The 20,860-nt window shown below is 39.9% G+C and overlaps 2 protein-coding genes across 15 annotated transcripts in view; both read left to right on the forward strand.

Annotated features, from left to right (window-relative positions):
- Positions 1–3,719, forward strand: part of BICRAL (BICRA like chromatin remodeling complex associated protein) — a 54,411-nt gene extending 50,692 nt beyond the window's left edge. For all 14 annotated transcript variants that reach the window (XM_080585344.1, XM_080585345.1, XM_080585343.1 and 11 more), the window contains one exon: positions 56–3,719. In XM_080585344.1, coding sequence (XP_080441470.1) covers positions 56–858 — 803 coding nt within the window. In that variant the 3' untranslated portion in view covers positions 859–3,719. The remainder of the gene's footprint in view (positions 1–55) is intronic.
- Positions 3,720–4,000: 281 nt separating this feature from the next.
- LOC308192121 (uncharacterized protein) overlaps positions 4,001–20,860 on the forward strand; it is a gene marked incomplete at its 5' end in the record, with an annotated part of 233,436 nt that continues 216,576 nt past the window's right edge. The window contains 2 exons of the mRNA XM_080585356.1: positions 4,001–6,778; positions 19,280–19,361. Coding sequence (XP_080441482.1) covers positions 19,340–19,361 — 22 coding nt within the window. The remainder of the gene's footprint in view (positions 6,779–19,279; positions 19,362–20,860) is intronic.

The raw sequence follows: 20,860 nt of genomic DNA on the forward strand, positions 1-20,860 counted from the left end.
CATGTTCTTTTGGTATATAGGTAGTTAATGTAAAATGTTGCTACTTAATTTTCAGATGGTTATCAGGCCGATTTTTGTTGTTCTGCCAAACAATTTGATAAAACAGCTGATGAAGCACAGACCAGCAAAAGTGACCATCAGTCTAGCAAAACATTATCTTCTCGAAGTCAGACTACCAAAACCCAAGCCAGAGACCGACCAAAATCCAGCTCAGCAGAGTCCACAAATCACAGTAAACTTCCTCTAGTGCCTAACAACATTTTGACACCACAAGAAGGAACAGCTTCTACTAAAAAATTGGAGAGCCTCACTAAAGCTTTAAGGTTTGAGAAAGCTAATTGTTCTTCTGAGAGCCAGTACAAGGCCCTTTCTGAAGAAAAGATGGCTGGTAAAGACCTTAACAAGTCCACTGAGAATTCTTCGAGTTCTGAAGACTTGTCAAAAACTGTATCAAGAGGCAGTCATGGAACACATAATAAAATATCGAGGAATACAGTTCAGTCTTTCTCAAAGGTAACATGTAATAATTCCCTCAAAGACAAAACTCTGAGGAGCCCTCCAAAGAATGAGGTTTTACATCCTGATAACATGAAGGGCTCTGGTGAACCCCAGCAAGACTTACTGCTGAGTAAGAGTTTAGAAACGACATTTAAAAACATCTTGGAACTTAAAAAAGCTGGGAGACCGCCACAAAACGAGGCATCGAGTAGTGGCTCTGTTGACTTAGAATTTCCTAATTTTTCACCTATTGCTTCACAGGAAAACTGCCTGGAAAAGTTTATTCCAGACCACAGCGAAGGTGTTGTAGAAACTGACTCTATTTTAGAAGCAGCTGTAAATAGTATCTTAGAGTGTTAATAGTTACAGTACCATGGACAAGTGATGTTTCTCTTAGCAGAAGCAAATGTGAATGACACCACAAGTACAGCCTGACATACATTTAAGGTTAACCTTTCTAAACTAGATTCTGTTCTGTGTTTGAGAGCAATACTCATTGTGGTTACAGTGAGATATCCAAGTAAAGTTAATCCTTGTTAGAATGCAGTCTGTTAGGGCCTTACTATTTCAAGTATTATTATGATAGTGCTTTTGATAATTGTGCAGTACTGCAACATAACAAGGTTGCAGGTCGTTAGGCCCTATGTAACATGGTAATATACTGACAATCACAGTCATTTGAAAGGATATATTTATTAAGAAAATGTTTTTAAAAAGTGATAGAAGCAACAATTCTCCCCTACCCTTCTTTTCCACAAATCTTCAGAGTTTTAAGTTGTTCTGGAAACCCACTGTACCTCTATTCAGAAGTGATAATTTGCTTTGTTAAGGAACCTGTGTTTTAGGATTCTTAAGTCGGAAGGATGTCATCAGTGTGTTTACAAGGCTTCATAATTTAAACTTAAAGTGCTTTTCTATTGCTTTCTGAGCAGAAACTAGTACTCGATATATTTGTAGTGGGTAAGTTTAGTCTGTGGGATGATATTATATGATCTTAGTCACAGTGGCATGTTATGAAGTAATAAATGCTTGACTAAGGAAGGTAGAATGGAAGCCAATGAATGGCAAAGTGTACAGGATGAGGCCATGATAGAGCCATGAATTTATATATATAATACATATATATGTTAACTCTTGAGGAAGAGATTTTGCATTTTATAATTGGATGTAGTCAGCCTTGAGTCTTTCTGAAGTGGTATAAATGTTTTTTTTTATTTGTTGGTTTTTCTTTTTTTTTGTTGCTGTTTTTTTTAAGACCAAGTGTCAAAAGCACTTTTATTTGAGAACTGTTATGATATTTGTAGCTTATATTTTAAGAGGACATTAGCCTTACTCTGATGAAATTTAAAGGCCAGTGTTTATTTTTGTTTTTTTGCTTTTTTCTGTCAGAGAATGTTAAAATCATCCACTGTAGCAGTCATAATTATCAAGCTATGTACAGACCAAAGTCGATCAGCAATCCCATTGTTAAAACATATCTAAAAGTGTGTAATTATTAACTCCTATTGTAGAGCCAAGTGAAACCATTGCATGGTTTGTATTTGGCTCACTGTCATGTTGATAAGATAGAACCTTATTATTTTATTTATTTATTTTAATCTATGCCATCTTTCTTTTTGCTGCCCATGCTGCTTTTTCCGAGTTTACTTTGGTCGTGAGTGCTTTTGTGCACATAAGTACGCTGACATTAGTCACGTGCATGTAGTACATATGTCTGCTCAGGAGGATATAGCTTTTGTGATTTCTAAGGTATGCTTATATTCTCCCCCAGACCTTCCCCACAGTTTCTTAGAGAAATTACCAGCCATTCTTCAGACTTACTGATTACAGTTTTCATAATCTAGAGGCTCATCGTGACAAACTGTGGTTGTCAGTTAGATTGCCAGGAAAGAAAACAAAAGGTAGAGTTTTCATGTAACTCAGTGCATCTGAATAGTGCAAAAGAAAGCAGAATTAGATCCGTACGATAGCAGATCACAGTGCAACTCAGTATTGAGCTACAGTCCACTGTCTGACCACTAAAGGAAACCAAATCTAGAAAGCAACATGAGAAAGATGAACTTGTTTAAAATTCATTTTCCCTTCAAAGTGAATGGAAATACTGTTTTTTGTATGTTACTAATTGCCATTTAAGAAAAAAATTGTGCCAATTTTAAAGTACATGTTTGTAAAATCCCAACATTCCCAAGTGTTGTAGAAGATATTCAAAGTAATAAGTATTGCCAGTTTTAAATTTTTAGTTAGGTGTCCATAGAATAGACTCTCAGGCAGTTAGTTGTTTTCTTATTGGCAAAACTGACAATATAGTCTTCACCTATTGCCTTTTTAGATTTAATAATATGCTTATGGCTGTGTATCATGATGCGTTTGTTTTATGATTTTTGGAAATTGAACCATTCTAAACTATCTGGGAAGGAAAACAATAAGTTACACAGCTGTATGTTAACTAGTTAATTTTTTCTTTTATAGGAAAAAAAAAGTTGCACATTCATGGATTCACTTGATTTTTGTACCACCTCAGAATGGGTACAGCATCTGTACAGCAAATACATAATTGACGTATCAGGCTATGTGTCTTCTATTGGATCTTATTTGGGGATGGGGGACAATGGGTATAAAAAGTGACAAATTACAAAAAAAGTAGTCACTGTTGACTTGGTCAGACACATTTCTCTGAACTACTTGCGAAAGGAACCCTGTGAACAGTCCTAGCAAGATAAATGTTGAATTGTTCATGTTCTGTTGTTTACTCCTTTGAATTCAATTCTAAAGGAATTCTGGTACGTGGTGAAGCAGTAAATGAAAGAATTGTATTTTTTGTTGTGTTTGAAAGAAAAAAGTATAAATTAATCATATGGAATCAAATCCAGCAAAGTATTGTGAATGTGCGTGACTTTAGACATGTTTTCATTATTTTGCTGGATCAGCATTGTGATTTCAATGTTATTTAATACTGCCTAATATTAAAACAAATTTTGAACTGGCAATTAAGAAAAATATGTTCATTTTGAAGATTTTAGTATAATTTATCTGTTAGATTAGGGAGGCCTTACAGACTGACTTCACTTAAAGAGGATGTGTCACTTATTGTCAGTGTGGTATGGACTTTATTTGCTTAAATACCTTCATTTGTAAAGTATGTCTCACTTGAAATTGCTTTGTATACATTTTGTAAAAATATTTATAAAATGTTTTGTAAAAAAAAAAAAAAGTATAACAAATTGCAGTTTATTTTGTTATGTTGGATAAATACTGTTAAAAGACACAAGTCAGTAAATATATTGTTAATCCATGGATAGGAAATGTTTAGTTGGAGATTACAAATTGAAACAACCATTGCAATACAGCCAAAGATTTGGGAAAAATGTGCATCTGTGATTGTCTTGATTTACCCAAGTTGAATATTCACATTACCAAAAGAGGGTTGTTCTCAAATTTAAGTAACGTGTTTGCAAAATGTTCCTGCTCCTGTGCCTTTTTTTTTTTTTTTTAATTCAGATGTATTATAAAATATTTAATAGGCCAACTTCCAGTACTCTTTATGGAACTTCTGAACATTTAAGGCTTTTAAGCCTTAATGCTATTATGGCTTGGTTCATGTGGTGTTGTAACTACACACAGTAATGCTGATAGCAAAATAACATGATTGACAGTGGTCTTGCTACGTTGTCTTTAGAAAGCTCACCACGCTGAGGGTGCTGAGAGACACTCTCCTTCTCCAGTATGCTTTCACAAAATAGAGGCATCATCTTCCTGATACCTCAGGGAGATGGAAGAAAGAGAGGTTTATGTTTGTCAACCAGCCATCTCATCCGGGCTGCAGGTTTCAGAGTTGTGCCAGTTATATTTGGCTGCTGATACCAGTGTTTGTGGTATTTCCCATTCCTTCCTTCTGGCTGTGAGAAGACATTTCGGTTGCTGATGATGTAATGCTTCCTCCTACTTTTATAGGGGTGATGAACTTTTTCTTGCTATGATTGAATTTTTCAGAAAGCATGCTGAGATTCTGATCTAGTAAAGCTCTTATGCTTGGAACTTCAACACTTTATTTTCGGAGGCTATGAAAACGAAGGATTGCTGAAGTGCACTGCCTCTCACCTTGGAATAGGGCCTGCAGTGTTGAAAGGTAGAAGTCTTTATGGTTAGTATTCAGTTATTTTGTCAACGAGACAAAATAAACTTGCATTTTGAATGCTTCTCACATGGATTCAGTCAGTAACAAAATGAATAAAATCAGCTGTATGTTATTTTAATCTGTTTGGGTTAGGATGGCTAAGTATCTTGCATTTTTTTTTCCTCTTTAGCATCTCCCTGTAGGCTTACCAGGTGCCTTCTGGGCTGTGAAACACTGGATGTGCAGCTTACTATGTAGCTGTATTCACTACAGAATAACTTTTTGTTACGTGAATGTGGTATATTTTTTAATCGCCTTTTAATAGCATTTTAAGGGGGGGAGGGGGCTGCCTGAGTTTATTCCAATGTTCAGGGCAGAATATCCCAAGATTTGGGCATGCAGGTTAACACGTAGCTTGTTTAAGAATGTCTGAACATTTTTCATTTTGAGGATCCATAGAAAGAAAAAAAATTGCCACGATAAGCTTGGCACAAGAGCAGGTATGTAAATGATTTTAAACCTTAGAGAAATTCCTCTCCTCTTCAGGATTTTTTTTTTTATGTGAGCCTTTCAATTTTTCCTTTAAAATTGTACATGTTGTTGCTTGGAGTTCTCAAAACAACATGTTTGTGAAACAGCTTCAAGAAATGCAAGAAATTGTCTTTGTGTGTTGGGGGTCAGCTGTCATTTTGGTTAAGGGAAGTCATTGCAGAAAATAAAGTAAGCAAGGTCAGGCAAAGATCTGAACATCATTTATAGTGCACTGATGGAACTGTATGCAGATTTCATATTAGTAGTGGTGGGTATACTCAATATTTGTTTATAACTAATGGATCAGCATCTGTCATTCTGTGCTGCTAGTCTTGCAACTAGTTATTGTACTGGAAATTGGAAAATGAAACAATTATCCATAATAACCAGTTGCAACAGGTAAACAAGCAAACGAGTAATCTTGCTGTAGTAGGGGAGGAAAAGATAAAGGACACATGAAGTGTCCCATTGAACCACTATTTTTGACTCAAAAGAAAAAAAATTGCCCCCATTGCATGCATAGCATAAAACCATTGTTTATCTTTTTCAGAGTTAAGGTAAGACACAGTTTATGGGGGAAAAATGTTTTATGAATAGAGAAACAAGCTAAGTCAGAATTTAAGGCTCTTTTTAAGTATACTCTTAGCTTGGCCTTGCATCCTGGCTTTTGTTTAGGTGTGTGCCATCATTTCTGCAGATTATTAGTTGTCTGGAGTGTAGTGCTCTGTCTTCTTCACTACTGCTTTTGTACTGCAGGATTGTTTTTTGGTTTTGTTTTTTTCTGTTTTTTTCAGTTAATTCCTTTTTTTTAATTTCTTTTTTTTTTCCTTTTTTGAAGAAATGTGTAGAAAATGAGGTGTTTGAGGTAAATTGTTGTAACTATATTAAATTAATGAAATGACAGCAATCTTATAATTCAGTGCTTTGAAGGGGAAGCAAGATTAGTTAGTCCATGCTGGTATGTCTAGACAGCTTTAATGTTTCAGCTAGCTTTTATGTCTACATAACATAGTCTACATCATCACATAACGGAGTCATGCCAGAGGCCAAATTTTCAGAATTGTGCTGAACTCCTGGCTGTACGAATTGTTCACTGTCACATATTTATCAATATTGCAACTTGTTCAGATGATGACATTTCATTCTAATTAATTTCCTATTACAGTCTTGTCTTGATACAGCCCCACTGTCTCTGGTCACCACTGAGATAGAAGTGGTATAGGCCTCTGACAGGCTTTTCTAGAAATATGGCATTCAGGACCTGATCCCCAGTCCAATGAAAAAAGTGGAAAAATGATTTCCAGTTAAAGGTTATGATGGTAATACTTCCCTTAAAGAAAAAAAAATCAGTGAAATTTACTTTATGCCCTTGGGTGGAAAGTGATGCAAGGAGTTTCAGAGTCTACAATGGTGAACGTCTCAGCATGCAAGTGGACAGCATGATCTAATTAATGAAGTTATTTCGGGTGTTGATTTTAGGAAATGTTTTCATATAATCAAACCTCTAATTGTTTTCCTCTAAACATTATATGTGTTTAATTGCTGCACAGTTCTGAAAATACGGAGCTTTACTTTCTTCTGTGAACTTTTACTTCAAATGTTCATGCTGAGATGTGAAACCATGCACAAATCACGGTAAGAAATCATTGCAAGTGCTAAGTCGTACAGTGGCCAAAATGATAAAAACTATGCTAAAATAGCCAACAATTATATGAGGATAAAATCTTGTCTGGATTACTGTCATGAAATTTAAAGCTCAGCATTCAGTTCAAGTGAAATTCTGAAATTACAAATTGTGAAGCATAATTGGAACAGCACGAGGTTGAGATCATTAAAATAGGTCATTCTTGAGCTACGTCAGCACAGCCTGGTGCGTCATCTCAGCAATTGGATTCTCCTTGGCTTCAAGCTATGGCAGTTCCTTCAGAGAAACTTGAAGCGTACAGCCTTTTGAAATTCTCAGGTGGCACATAAGAGACACTGGAAAAAGGTACTTGCTTTTTAAACTATTCAAATAGCTTCTGAAGTTGCAATCAGAGATTATGCTGTTATTATTTCTGTGAATGAGTTCCATTTGCTCACGAGTCGGGCAGCTCGAAGCGAGCTGCATACAACATGCACTTGTTTGCCTACACAAAAAGAGAGAAAGTGACAGAGAGTTTGGCCCAGTCTGGCTTCAGCGATTATTGTTTTGAGCTCAAGGGGATAATATTCTAAATATGGGTATTTAGTTGCTTTTCTTATATTGCAGCATTCAGCCACTGGGCCAGCACTCACTATATATATAAAACTGTTTCACTCGCCTCTTGAGTTCTCTAAGTGATGTAAACAATATAATTAATATTGCTGCACTATTACTGAATTTGAATAATCTGTTTTTAATTCAGTTAAATATGAAGCTGATTGCACTTCACTTTAGCACTTCTCCTTCCAAAGTCTCATTCCGAAATGCAATAATACGCAGAAACTATATATATTTTCATTTCTGAATAGATCTTTTAGGCTTTTTTTTTAAACATACTGTGAATTACGTGTGTGTTGTGCATATCCTTTAAGTAAGCAACAGCACGAAGTCAGAAACCTGCTTTAGTACATCTCACAGCTTGATCTTGCTAGGTGTACCTGATACCGATAAAAGGCAAACAATACAAATGCACGTGGTTAATATTGCTTAGGTTGACCAATTCAGTGTCACCTGGCTTTCAAGGTAAAATTAATTAGGGAATGGGATTTGGAAGGCTCTTAGTAGCAGGGGCAAATAATAAGTCTGTGAAGAGTTAAATACTGAGTGCTTAGGAAGGACGGTCTCAGTAACCTTTATGCACAGAGGAAGAAATTCAGATGAAACTGAAGGAGAGTAGGCTCCAAGGTTTGGAAGAGACAGGTAGGTAGGCATGTGGGGGATGGATTTGGTGGGCACCTTTAGATTTAAATGGTTAAATCTGAGCTTTCCAGACACAGGATGTGTTCTACACTCAAGAAGTTGTACAGGATTGTATCCATTGCTGTATTAGATCATGTAATTAACATAGCTAAAAGTTATTAATCATAGTGTATTTTTCTCCCCTTCTGTGAAAATACTTGGGTTCCATAGGTACTGTGTGAAAAATGAATTTAACAGTGCAATGAATATTGTACGTGGACAGAGACTGGCATGTATCGTTGCAAGGATGGGCTCAACACACAATTTTAAGGCAGTTGTGAAAACACATGCCTAGTCTGCAAGGTCTGGTTTTAAATTGAGCAAGAACAGGTTACTAAAAATTGTGAGTAGACTCTAAAATATTGTGGAATTGGAAGTGTTTTCGTGATACTGAGTGATCGTCATTGATAATACTCCATACAAGAGGTGAAGAAGGTGTGGAATCTGCTTGTTACTGTGCCATTTTTTCTCTTTTCCTGTGAGGCTAAACTTTTCCCACTGATAGAAAAGAGAGCCTCCATACAGTAAAAGGTAAATTCTGAGTGTTCAATGGAGACATACACAACCTTATGACACCTGTAATAATTAGTGTTCAATTTCGAAGAATGTGTTACGTTACTCTTCCCTGATGAGGAGGGCAGTTTTAATTCTGTGGCAGACAGTCTGAGACTTAAATTTCAAGTGTTTCCCAGGGAGTTGAAGACCTGTTCTTTTTAAAGTTGACTTACACTGCATTTAATTTGTCTAAGCCCCAAAGGAAGCCTGATTTGTTGTTGTTTTATCCTTTGGCAATCAAATTTCAAGCCCCTAAGTAACTAAGCATCCTCAAAAACCTGTAGCTTAAAGACTGTTTCTGTAGTAGTCTTCTGTCAGAGATGGCTCATTTTATATCAGAGCCATTGTGATCAAGCATGATCATACAAATAATTGTAATGGTTTATCTGTGCTCCCATTTTCTCTAAATGAGTTGTAGTAATGGGGGGGGGGGGGAATTTGTCTCGAATTTGTAGACTAGCGAGCTGAGAGAGCCCCCTGCTACTTGCCTGAGCATGTGTTTAGCATCTACCCCAAGAGGTTAAGGTGTTTTCTTTCTTACCTGGCTAACAGTAGAAATAAATATTAATGTAGATATCAGGTCAAGATGATTGCTGACAGGGAAAACTTGGATTTATTCATGTATTTATTTATCTATCTGCCATGCTCTTTCAGAACTGAAGGTGCTAATAGCAGTTTTATGGCAGTTCATCTCTCGCAACTCTGATACCAGGGTGCAGTCACTGAAAGAATGCAAGACTGAAGGTTGGAATTAACCGTGCCACGAATGGTGAGACCAGGTTAAAGAAGCCTTCAAGTGTTATAGGCAAATATAGTTGTATTTGTCTGTGCTGCAGTCCAAAGGCAGTACGTGGCCTGAAATCCAGTTTTCTTGTGTGTATGGAGAGGAAGAGGAGAAGCAGCAGACATAAGTGGTTAAAGGTCAGTTTTTTTGTTTTTTTTTTTTTTTAGAACAGTTGAAAGAAGATATTTGCTTGCTTCTTGCTTTCCCTCCTTTACTTAAAAAGATGGCAATAGCTTTGGATTGATGAGTTGACTTAGTCATCTGTAAAAGCTTAGGGAAAAAAAAGCAGAGAAGAGGGGAGCTATGGAGGTGGAAAGCAGCATACTCAACTGCCTGTGTGTCTGTTCAAGGGGCAGTTCAGAAATGTCAGGTTCTGTGCAAATAAACAGTAGGTTTCCATTGTCTGCTGCTAATTATCACCCAAATTTGATTTGCACGCTCTTCAAAGGGACTCATATCTTCCCATTTAGTTATTTGCTGCACTGCGATGAATCTTTAATTCAAACCAAACGCGGGTCAATTTCCAGCTGAAAAAAAATGCGAGGAATGTGTTTATCCGTGGTGATATCAGTGCCTCTTTTTAGTTTTCTATATGTGTTGATTCACGGCCTCAGTGGGGAGGTGAATTTGTGTCAATCTGTGAATTGGCTTTGCTTGTTCGTCAGGTTTGTAAAGGGTTTGGTCAGTTGTAGAAGGTCTTAAATAATTGTGCAGAACTGGAGTGGTTCTGGTGCGCATTAGAGTAACTAGGTTAAGTCTCAGAGTCGTACAGATCGAACAAAATCTCATTCTGGGTACATTTTTTTCCCCAGCTAATATTTTCCCTTACGCAGAATGGGGTCAGTTGGTCTTCTGTTCACATTTTCTACTTCCCGAACTTCTTAAAATCGTGGTGGGCAGGCTACTTGCTCTTCTGTCTGCAGTGATAAAGCCTAAGGCCTCCAAGGGCACTGAAATAACTGTTGCATATGTTTCCTCCCACCAACTACAGGACATGGGTCTATAATGAGGAAATAAGCCAATTTCGGCAACATAGAAATCTTGCAGGGCTGCATTGTCTGGGCAAGGTCCTGGGCAACCTTCTCCATGCGTCCCTGCTTCAGCAGGGGGTTGGACAAGACAGCCTCCCGAGGTTCCTGCCAACCTCAGCCGTTCTGTGATCGTGTGCCAGTAATGCTTAGCGAGACTCGTGAAGAATGGACATTTAAGTATGTAGCACTAATTATAACCTTGGTTTCACTGACTGCCCTTTTGAATTGAACATTTGAGGGTCACACAGGTGATGGTTGTATTGAAAAAACGGGTTGCTTTCAGTCCTTTGTGACCTGGGAAGAGAATGTGTCAGAAACGTGTCAAAAGACCAAGTTTATGCTCATACCCTGTGTATATGTTTAAGTGGGGGGAACAAAACAGAACAAACGGAATTACAGCTGCCTGTATGGCTATTTATCTTGCAAAGGGAGCATATTTTTAATTTTAATGCACTCGTAGGTTAAGTGCTGACAAGTTAGCACTGCCCTGTGCCCTGTGCACTCTGTCATACCGTGCATTTGTGTGTTTATGCAGACTCACCACATTTTGACCTTTGGGACCTGCAAGTATCTTTGGCTGTCAGCTTCCCAATTACGAATGCCTGCTCTTCCTCCAAGGATGCCTGTCGCAGTGTGCAGGATGGCACAGGCACCGGGTATTGTACTCAGTGTAAGGTGTGTTCATTTTTGCCTCTCCTGACCTGCTGGGGAACAGCTGGCCGGTGCCAAGCTCGAGCAGATCGGTGCCTTGACTCGTGTCAGATGCTCCTTTCATACTCTGTGTGTTAGCTTGCGGCACCAGCTATTTCACAGGTTTTTGGTACCTGGTCCAGTGGAATCTGGTTTGAGCCTCGTGTCTTCGTGAAGCCAACACAGCAATAAAGTAGGTGTCATCTGTAGCAGAGCTGGCTCTTGAGTGTTTACCAAGAAGTGCCAGTCATCGATCCTCTGCTGGAGAGTCCACCCCATGCCGTAGCTCCTAACTCCGGGCAGTCATTCCTAAAGCGTTCACTGCACGGCGCGAGCCCAAACGCTCCTCATTTTGACAGGCTTTGCCTGCTTTCAGCATGAAGGACAACTGATGTCTGCTCTCCCCCCCAGTCCCTGCCTGTTACCCAGTCTCACCCGGCGCTGCCGTGGCTGCCAGCTCCCCCTCGAGAGCAGGTTTGCTCTCATTCTGCGGCTGCTCTGGGAGCACAGGCAGCAGGTGGGAAGGTCGTGTGCAGATACTTGAGCCCCTGCTTCTTCTGCACCTTGAAATCGGTCTGTGGTACTGTGCATTATTTATTTAGGGCCTTTGTGCTGTAATTGATCCCGCTGAAGAGCAGTCTGCCATCCAGCTGGCTAGGCACTTAGCAGCCCCAGCAGGGGAAATGCTAAATCCAATCAGTGAGCTACTGTCTGCAGAGGTGGGAGAGAAACTTAGCTAGCTCTGCTAATTGGTAGCAGGTTTGTACGGTTGCATGTAGTTTTGGAACGGATTCTTGCAAAAACTGTATTTAAGACTGAACAGCGTTTGCTGTCCCGCATGCGGGAAGGCACAGACTGCCCGTGCCAGGCTCCTGTCAGGCGAGGGCAGCGAGCTGCTGGTTTGGTGCAGATGGTAAAGCCTTCCTTGGGTGTGCAATTGCCTTGGCCTAATGCAGAGATCTGGCCTGCTTTACCTTTGGCCAGGTAAGTGGGCTTAGGCTTAAATCACTTCTGCCTCCAGAGAACATGTTTTTGGGAGTGTTCCCCCTCCCTCCCCAAGAGAAGAAAGAAGGCATGGGGGCAAGTAAGCACTAGAGTGTAGGTAAAAGCTAACATTTACTCTGCAGGCTCATTTTTTTTCCTGTTTGCCTTTTTGCAGGAAGAAATAGCACGTATAGATTCTGTAACCGGACACAATAGCACTGAAAAGTGTGAATTTTTCCCAGCTGTCTTAATGGAGTGTTGGTTTTCAAACCTAATTTCACTGCTGCTTGCTATGCAATTAACACCCAGTTAATAGGTTTGGTTAGTTCAGCTGCGTGGTACCTTGCTTTGTGTTGGGGTGGGTGTCGGTACAGACACCTCAATGAAAACATCCGTTTGAGATAAGTGAGCAGTCAGAGAGCAAACAAAATCTGAGGCTGTGGAAGCAGGCTAGGAAAATCTGGTCGTATTACAATTCTATTAACATTAATTTGAATAAAGTGCTCCTTTCTGTGATGCCAAAAAGCATGGCAAAAAGAGGGAGTTGAGAGATAGGAAATTAAGAAAATGTTTGCATAAATTTAGAAGGGAATCAAATAAAAGGGAGCCTGGCAAAATAGTGACTGACACAGAAGGTGAATCGGATACCACCACTTAAACCTGAAGTACAAGAGAAAAAGGACAGATAATGAGACAAAGAAAAACACCAAGTGAGGCCATAAAAACTTATTAAGAATAAAACTTCCAGAATAATAGCAGCATGGTAACTACTGTCATGTGTAACAGCGGTGGAAATTAATGGTACAAGGGTTTGAAACCTCGAGCATGGTGAGATTAAAAATAAATCACCACAAATGAGGAGAAACTCTACATTTTTTTTTAATGAAACAAATCTGTAAGTGTTATAAGTTTCGAGGTAAAGAACTGAGCATTCCTTTTCAGTAGTGGTCTCTAGGTTGCTTCTCTAAATCTGCTATAAATTTAATGGTGCTCTATACTAACAAAGCAAACCCAAGATTTTTAACTGCTTACGCTAAATCAGCTGGAAGAGGAAACTTCCCCAAATTCTGGAGCTGTGGGGGGGGCTGGGGAAGGGGCATTTCCCTGGATTTAAGATCCCCAGACCTGATGCAGGCCTGGCGGCTGCAGTTTCCCCATCACTTTCCTGCTCCTCCACGAGGTGGGGGAAGCAGCTCGTGCTGCAGCCCGGCGTCTGCTCACCTCCTCGCAAGGGGCTCTGCGGGTTCCTTGCTACTTCCCTCCTTTGTAAAACCATAACAGGGATTTTACAGTCATTGTCCTTTGCCAAGGGCTCCCTAAAGGATGCTTGCTTTGCTGCCAGGGGAAGAAGGAGGATATTTTAACTTGGGCTAGGTGTCTGCTCAGGGCTCTGATTTTGCCAAGAGGCTCATTTTGCTTTTGTCTGCCTCTTCCCTTGTCTCAAAACCTATTACTCAATTGACTGATCTTTCTCTTTCCCTGTGATCTCTCCTCTTGATGAAACAGCACAGCATGAAAAAGAAAATACTGATTTTAAAATTCAATTCAGTTAAGTCCTGTTATAAAAAAAAAACTGTTAATATTAATGTAGATATGACAACATACGTCTGTTTTGGGTGGTCATCACATGGCAGATGATGTGAGTTATCTTTCAAGGTGTTAAAGTGCATTTACAGTGGTGTCAGGGTTGTTTTCAAGCTGCTCGGTGCTTAGGTGATTGTGAAAGCAGGACAGGAAGATAAAAAGCCATTGGAACTGGATGTTTTTAGGTGACATACGGTATGCAAACAGAGGAGTAGAACTGAAGACTAAAATAGTAAATTTCTTGGAAGAAAGGCTGGAAAACGGTCTAAGGGATACTTAGGAATTGCTTAATCCCGGATATGTGATCGACTGTGCCCATAACAGTATTGGCAGAGGTTTGTCTGAGGCTGCAGCTACGTGCTTACACAAAATGTCGTTTTACTTCCTTTAACCCAAACGTTTTCTGTGAGCTGGCTGTTTCCACCTTGCCGCAAACACCGCATTGCCCTAAGTGCAGGGCCGGGAGCTGCAGCTCATGGTAGGAAGCGGTGGGAGGTGAGGGGGGTGCAAACTTGACAGACAGTGTTTCCATCAGAGAAAATGTCCATGGACCTGTTCTTGTCCTGTTCTTATCGAACAAAAGCTTCTGTTTTCTGGGGGTGGACAGTTGTTTGTTTGGATTAGTCAATGTTATGGGGTTTTTGTTTGTTTATTTGTTTTAACTAGTATTGCTTGTATTTCTTTAACTAAAGGAAATAAGCAACATCCTTCATTTTTGCCAAAATATATGAGGGCTTTGCTACTGACGGCTTGGTCGAGGAGTGATAACCTGCTAGTGTGGGAAATCGGTCAGGTGCCCAGGCCGGAATTCCTCGACGGAGGCCTAAAGGTCCGGTGGTCTTAGGCACGATAATGCAGTGTTAGCGTTAACAGAAATCATTCTGCTTCAGTAATAAGGAAATTTGACACTAATATGCTGTCTCTGGTGAATATCGTAAACATATGGGTGCTCCTTCCAAAATTACCCGAAGAAAACTGCATTTATCCTGACGAACGTAACCTCGGCCGGAGAGAACCACACCTGAGCAGTGCTAGGCATCCATTTATGTGAGCTGTCTGTCCAGAGGAGGCAAAGCTTTTCCCCAGCGACCTGGCTGAATGTGTTAGCTTCGCTGTTTCGTTATTAATACAGGACTCACGTTGTGCATACCTCTGTGGGAGGACAGCTCAGCTCTTTCAGAGGTAGCGTCTGCAGCCTCTGGCGAGGCGGGACGGCGGCTGCCCTAAGCTGCACGCTGCTGCTGGCTGGCTGGGCAGGCAGCGACTGTCCCACGTTCTCCACCAGCAGCAGGGCTCGGGGCAAACGCCTCGGGGTGCTGCAGATAAAGCTCCGATGGCTGCCCTACGGGGTCGGGGTCGGGCTGGAGCGAGGGCCTGCCTCGTGGTCTCTCCTCGGCCAGGTGGCCCAGGGCTGGGAACACCAGCTGGGTGGGTGCCCTCCCTGCTTCTCAAAACCGCAGCAGCCCTGGGATGCTGCTCCCACCCCGCAGCCCGAGTAATTCATTCTGCTGATTGCAGGAGTGCTAGTTCCCCTCATCACAAAGATGCTACTGCTTTAAATCTTTTACTATTACTTTTTTTTTTTTTTTTGCCTTAACCAGGCCTTTTTATATTTGCTGGCAGCTTGGACTAATGAAAAAAAAAAAAAAAAAAAGAAGTGGCAAAGTGAAAAACACACCAAAATTTCCCTTCAATGCTGTGGCCAAATCTATCTTTTGGGAGCTGCTGCTCTGTCCTGCTCTGTGCTGAAGAGCCATTTTTCTCATCTTCACTTGTACTGCAAAACTGTGCTTCCTCTTATGCTGAGGCCAAACACATCTCAGGAAAAAACTGCTCGGTTTGCCAAACACGCAGCTGATGACACATGTATTTATGCTCCCTGGCAAACTAAGTTAAACAAACAGGGACTAAGTTGGGCAGACGTTACAGGAGGTAGTACTTCATTATAACTCGACTGTGAGCAGCTTATTCTCCTCTCCAATTATGGCATCACTATGCATCACTTTCCCAAGAGGGGAGTATTCTGCGGGAAAAAATTACCACATAAAAAGTCTTGAAAGTGCAGTAACTATACAGTAGGGGACAGTAGCTAAAATGAAATATTTAAACGCGTGTACATCTGTCTCCTTTTGTAAAAAGTATGGTTGTTTTTACCTCAGATATTAAGCTGCTAAATGAATTCCTGAAAACTCAGTCACTTGGCTCTCAGTGTGCCTAAATTCAAGCTGCATTTCGGTAACATCAGGTTCTGTGCAAATAAACAGTAGGTTTCCATTGTCTGCTGCTAATTATCACCCAAATTTGATTTGCACGCTCTTCAAAGGGACTCATATCTTCCCATTTAGTTATTTGCTGCACTGCGATGAATCTTTAATTCAAACCAAACGCGGGTCAATTTCCAGCTGAAAAAAAATGCGAGGAATGTGTTTATCCGTGGTGATATCAGTGCCTCTTTTTAGTTTTCTATATGTGTTGATTCACGGCCTCAGTGGGGAGGTGAATTTGTGTCAATCTGTGAATTGGCTTTGCTTGTTCGTCAGGTTTGTAAAGGGTTTGGTCAGTTGTAGAAGGTCTTAAATAATTGTGCAGAACTCGAGTGGTTCTGGTGGGCTTTAGAGGGAGCCGCGCAAGTCCCCAGGTTGCACAGGCACAGAAAACTCTCATTATACTTGAATTCCCATCCTACCCATAAAAAGTTATCTGTGCAAGGATGAAATGGAGAGATGGAATAACGCAATCTACATTTTTTTTCCTGTTGCATTGACTCTGAATTAAAGAATGCACACGTATTTTCTGCAATCTCCTTGGCTGTCACTGTGACCCTCCACCATGTCCACAGCCAAAAAGTTTCAGTCACGGAACTGAAGGAATTCTGGACATTTTCTCTTTAAAATTAACAGAACACACCAAATGCAAGAAACGGGGCTATGGCAACAATAAAATTTCGTTGTAATAAATACCACATGTGATCACGATTTACGAAGCAGACAATAAAGACTAATTTAAAAAGAGAAATCCCTCTATTCTCTTTCATGTGGCTGACAGCAGCATCATTTCTGGCTGTCTTTACTGGAGATTTATTCAAAGATTTAACACCCCCTTCTGTTTTTCTTCTCCAAGAAGCTTGGAGGAGGATACTTTATTAACTTACTATTCTTTAGATTCACATATGACCTCTGTTTTCTTTTAACCTGGAGGTAGTTGGTAGGAGTTCTGGATTTTTTTCTTGAAAGATATCTTCCTGAGATATTTCTGTATTATAATGTGGTGTTTCCTGCATTTATTTATTTATCTTCTAATGACTCGTGCTAATGAACTTTATTTTAGATAAGTCTACAAACACTGGCAAGCCTCTTCTCAGATGCTGTGTGTTGTCTTCAGGTACTTTCAAGATAAGGTATTTAATTTCTTGGCAAAGAAATTAAATGGTGCCCAAACAGTTGCAATAAGTCTGAACCAGTGACCTAATGTAAAAATATTTGCTGCTGTCAGGGGAAGAAAAAAACAGTAGCTTTCTTGTGCCTAAATATTTTGGTCTTCTGTCACAATTAAAATCAGGGTCCTTCTGGAGTGGGGCAGTGATTCTATAATAAATATTGTGTGTTTCTATTGTGGCTGTATCTGGGAGGTGCATCTCAATAGGGTTTGATGCAAGGAAATCTTTTTTTGCCAAGTAGAAACTTTTTTTTTCTTTTCTTTTTTTTGTAGGGGTCACTGTTTCTGGAGTCCAGTGCTATGTAATTGGTTAATCTCCGTAATATTTTTACAGTTTATTTTCAGTCCTGCCAAGTCCAATCCAAACAGCTGTACATTTTTTCCTCCTACAATGCAGGTGGAGTATGTGCTGGTAAAATGTGCTGGGTACAGCATACAGGACACATTAGGAAGTACAAGACAGACCTTTCAAGTTTGGAATATCTCAACATTTGTTGACAAAATCAGGGGGATCTTACTAATTTAACAAAAACACTAGTTATAACAGACTTAGGAACAAGTACTAGCCTATCATGATTGGAGTGGAAAAAAATCTTAAGGGATGTTTGGATTTGTAGATGTATTTCATATAAATTCAATTTATTTTTCTTAGTTTGGTTTTCACGTGTGTAAGCACATCTTCTTTCCTAATCCTTGTGGCTATTCTGCTCAAATGATGAACAGAACAGCAGTATTGCTTCTAAAAGATGTGATTACCTAGCCACATAAACTCATCTTGTTTTTCTTGTGCTGATGATCAGTTAGGGCTGCATAAGGACTCCTTGAGAGTTCTTCGTCTTTTAGGATACTGGGCTATCAATTAGCTTTCCAAGGTTTGTCTTCTAGATGGTTTACTATATCAAAACCTTTTTCTCAACAGAGAATTCTTCAAGTTCTCAAGAATATAACTTGGGTTTTAATTAAGTACCCATATCTAAGTGACTTCTGAGCTTAGTACTTGCTGACAACATGTCATTGCTATGCCTTTCCAAGAAGGTGGCTTTTTTTAGCAGTCACTGTATTACACATGTTCATGTTATTCCTCTACAATCTTCTTTATCAGTGAGAGTATCCCATAATCTGACCAATGCTTCTCCTAAAGCTAGTTAATTTTCACCGGAACAAAAACATGAGTCTGCCAGCTTTCTTTCCTAAATCTTGCTGCCTCAATTTTTTTCCCATAACCCAGGACATGAGAAAGACTTTGCCTTTTTATATTCTTTGGTCCTCTAGATAATACCTAAAATGATTTGTCTCTGTTAGAATGAAGTCCCAAAGTAATGGTCACCTCAGAGCAGAGATATTGAGAGTGGATCATGATGGGATCTCTTAAGATCTTTTGTGGTTTACCCATAATCTTCACAGTATTTGGAGCTCACCATAGTAAAACCAGACCATTCATCTTTCTAAGGAATCTGCAGGTTGTTTGCCTGGAGCTCTGCTGATACCATATGGAGCACAGTACAATTGCTAAAATATCTCAGAATCATGCTTTTTCTGTTCCCAACCTTGTTCCACTGAAGATCCAGGACTGTGACTCTGGGAACTTGTGAATGGGTTGGGTACTGCTTGCAGTCACTAGTTTTGAGTAAATGTGGACTTTCTCTTGAGAGGTTACATAGCAATAATTGGTGTCCTTCAGGATTTGTATTCCACTTGTGTTCACATTTGATACTTGGTTTCACAGTTCTCTGTAGTCTAGAACTTCTTTTTGAATTGAAAATTGAGAGATGAGAGCTTGAAGGTGGGCTTAAAGCCATATATCTTCCCAGGTAAGGGAAAAGGCATGAGGGAACCCCCTATGAGTATTGCTATAAATAGAAAAATCCTGGAGGCGCAAACTAGGAACAGAAAATTACACAGACATTGAAAGTGCCTGTCGAGAACATATCCTGAGGAGCTCTGGTCATAGGTGGTTGGTGGTGGGGAGCTCACAACACATTTGAAATCTCTTTGCCTGGATTGTTAGGCTATGATTACATTTTAAGATGCACCTGAATATCAAAATATTTTCTGATTTTTTTTCAGATCAACCCCTGGTTGTGTATCCAGCTGTATGTGTAACCATTTTTGTAGGAATGACTCTGATCCCTCATTTTTCTTCCTTCCAGGGGAGGGAGAGTGACCTGAGGTTCTCTTCTGGCTAAGTAGTTTAGAATAAATGGATTTTAATGCAAAAATATATTTTTGGAGGTATGTTCACTTTAACATTCTTTTACTTCAGAAACAACCTTTCTATTTTCGAGGTACCAGACTGCTTGAATTTTGTTTAATGCTTGCTGTTCATAATAAGATGGAGGAGGAACCCTTCCCACTCCTTAGTCTTTCACTCAGTCTTTCTGTCAGTCTGTCTCCCTAGATAGCTTCTGTGACCCCTTTCCTCTTTGAAGGCTTTTAAACTGAAGTGGTCTTTTGATCTCCAGCTTTTTAGCCAGGAGAAGCGCTTTGTTACTTTGGCCAGGAGCCTTATGTTGTTGACTCGCCACTTGTGAAGAAGGTACTTAGCTGAAAATACCTTGATGCATTCTTGGTAATTCAACACATAGCCTCCTACTTACATAGAGCACTTCCATCACAGAGGGAATTCTAATAAATCTCCAGGCACGCCTAATTTGCATCCCTACTGCATATTATTACTCATAAATTAATAATGCAGGCGGTCTTTTATGTCAGAGCTTGTGGTGGACGCGCACACGTGGACTTACTGGGGACTTGAATTGCTTTTGTGTATGGCGCAATTTACTGCAGACTGGATGCACAGCATTTGTTTATTTCAGCTGAAATGCTTTTGGTCCAAAAAGTCTGTTAGAGCAAAGAGTATTATTTTAGTTTCTTGTCCAGACCTAAAGTCATTTGAATTATTTATGTTATTACAGTCAAAGGGGGAATACCAAAATAAGAAATGCAGAGAAAATCAGCTCCATTAGATGTGATTTTAAATGAGCTTTCAAAAAAAATACAACTCTGTACAGCTCAGCCCTGAATTGAAATGCGGACAAATTAATTGACCGTAAACCTTCATGGGGTGTGACAGAAATAAGCTCTGTGGAGAGCAAAGATAGACATTTTTATCCACTAACATTTCTCCGGGATATCCTAGCTAATCTTCACACCAGAGGAGTTTTGGGGGTGATGTGACCCCCCCTCTGCTGCTTTCACACCTAGGCAACTTTATTAATTTCATCAGCGCGAGGTCAGAAAATTCTCTCAAAGCAGAGACCAGGTCCATAATAGAGCTTTTATAAGGACTCCAAGACTGGTGGTGTCCAGGGCGTAAAAACACTTTGAGAAAAGTCTTTGAAGAAATATTTGCCTTTTTTTTTTTTTAACCATGTTGATATTAAGAAAAACGGGCCTTTTCTGTCCAGTGGAGAAACCTTGTCGCAGTTATCCATGCCTTTGACACCTTGAGGCTGTGTTATGGTATTGTCGTGCAGTCCATACTGGGCTGTACGTTGAGACCCTTGGAAACTGGAGCTTGTGCACAAAGTGGAGCTTCATGCCAAGAACACTTTAGGTCAGGTCTGCTGCTTGTTATTAAGATCCTGGGTAGAATTCAAGGTGTTAGCTTTAGTCTACAAATCCCTAAGCAGGCACCCAGGAGACTGCTTCTCTTCCTGCAAGGCAGTGGTTATAACTGAAATCAGCCAGAGACACCCGACCTCAGCTGTGGAATTTACTTCCCAAATCCA

This window comes from Anser brachyrhynchus (assembly GCF_964034855.1).
Source record: "Anser brachyrhynchus genome assembly, chromosome: 3".
Lineage (NCBI taxonomy): Eukaryota > Metazoa > Chordata > Aves > Anseriformes > Anatidae > Anser > Anser brachyrhynchus.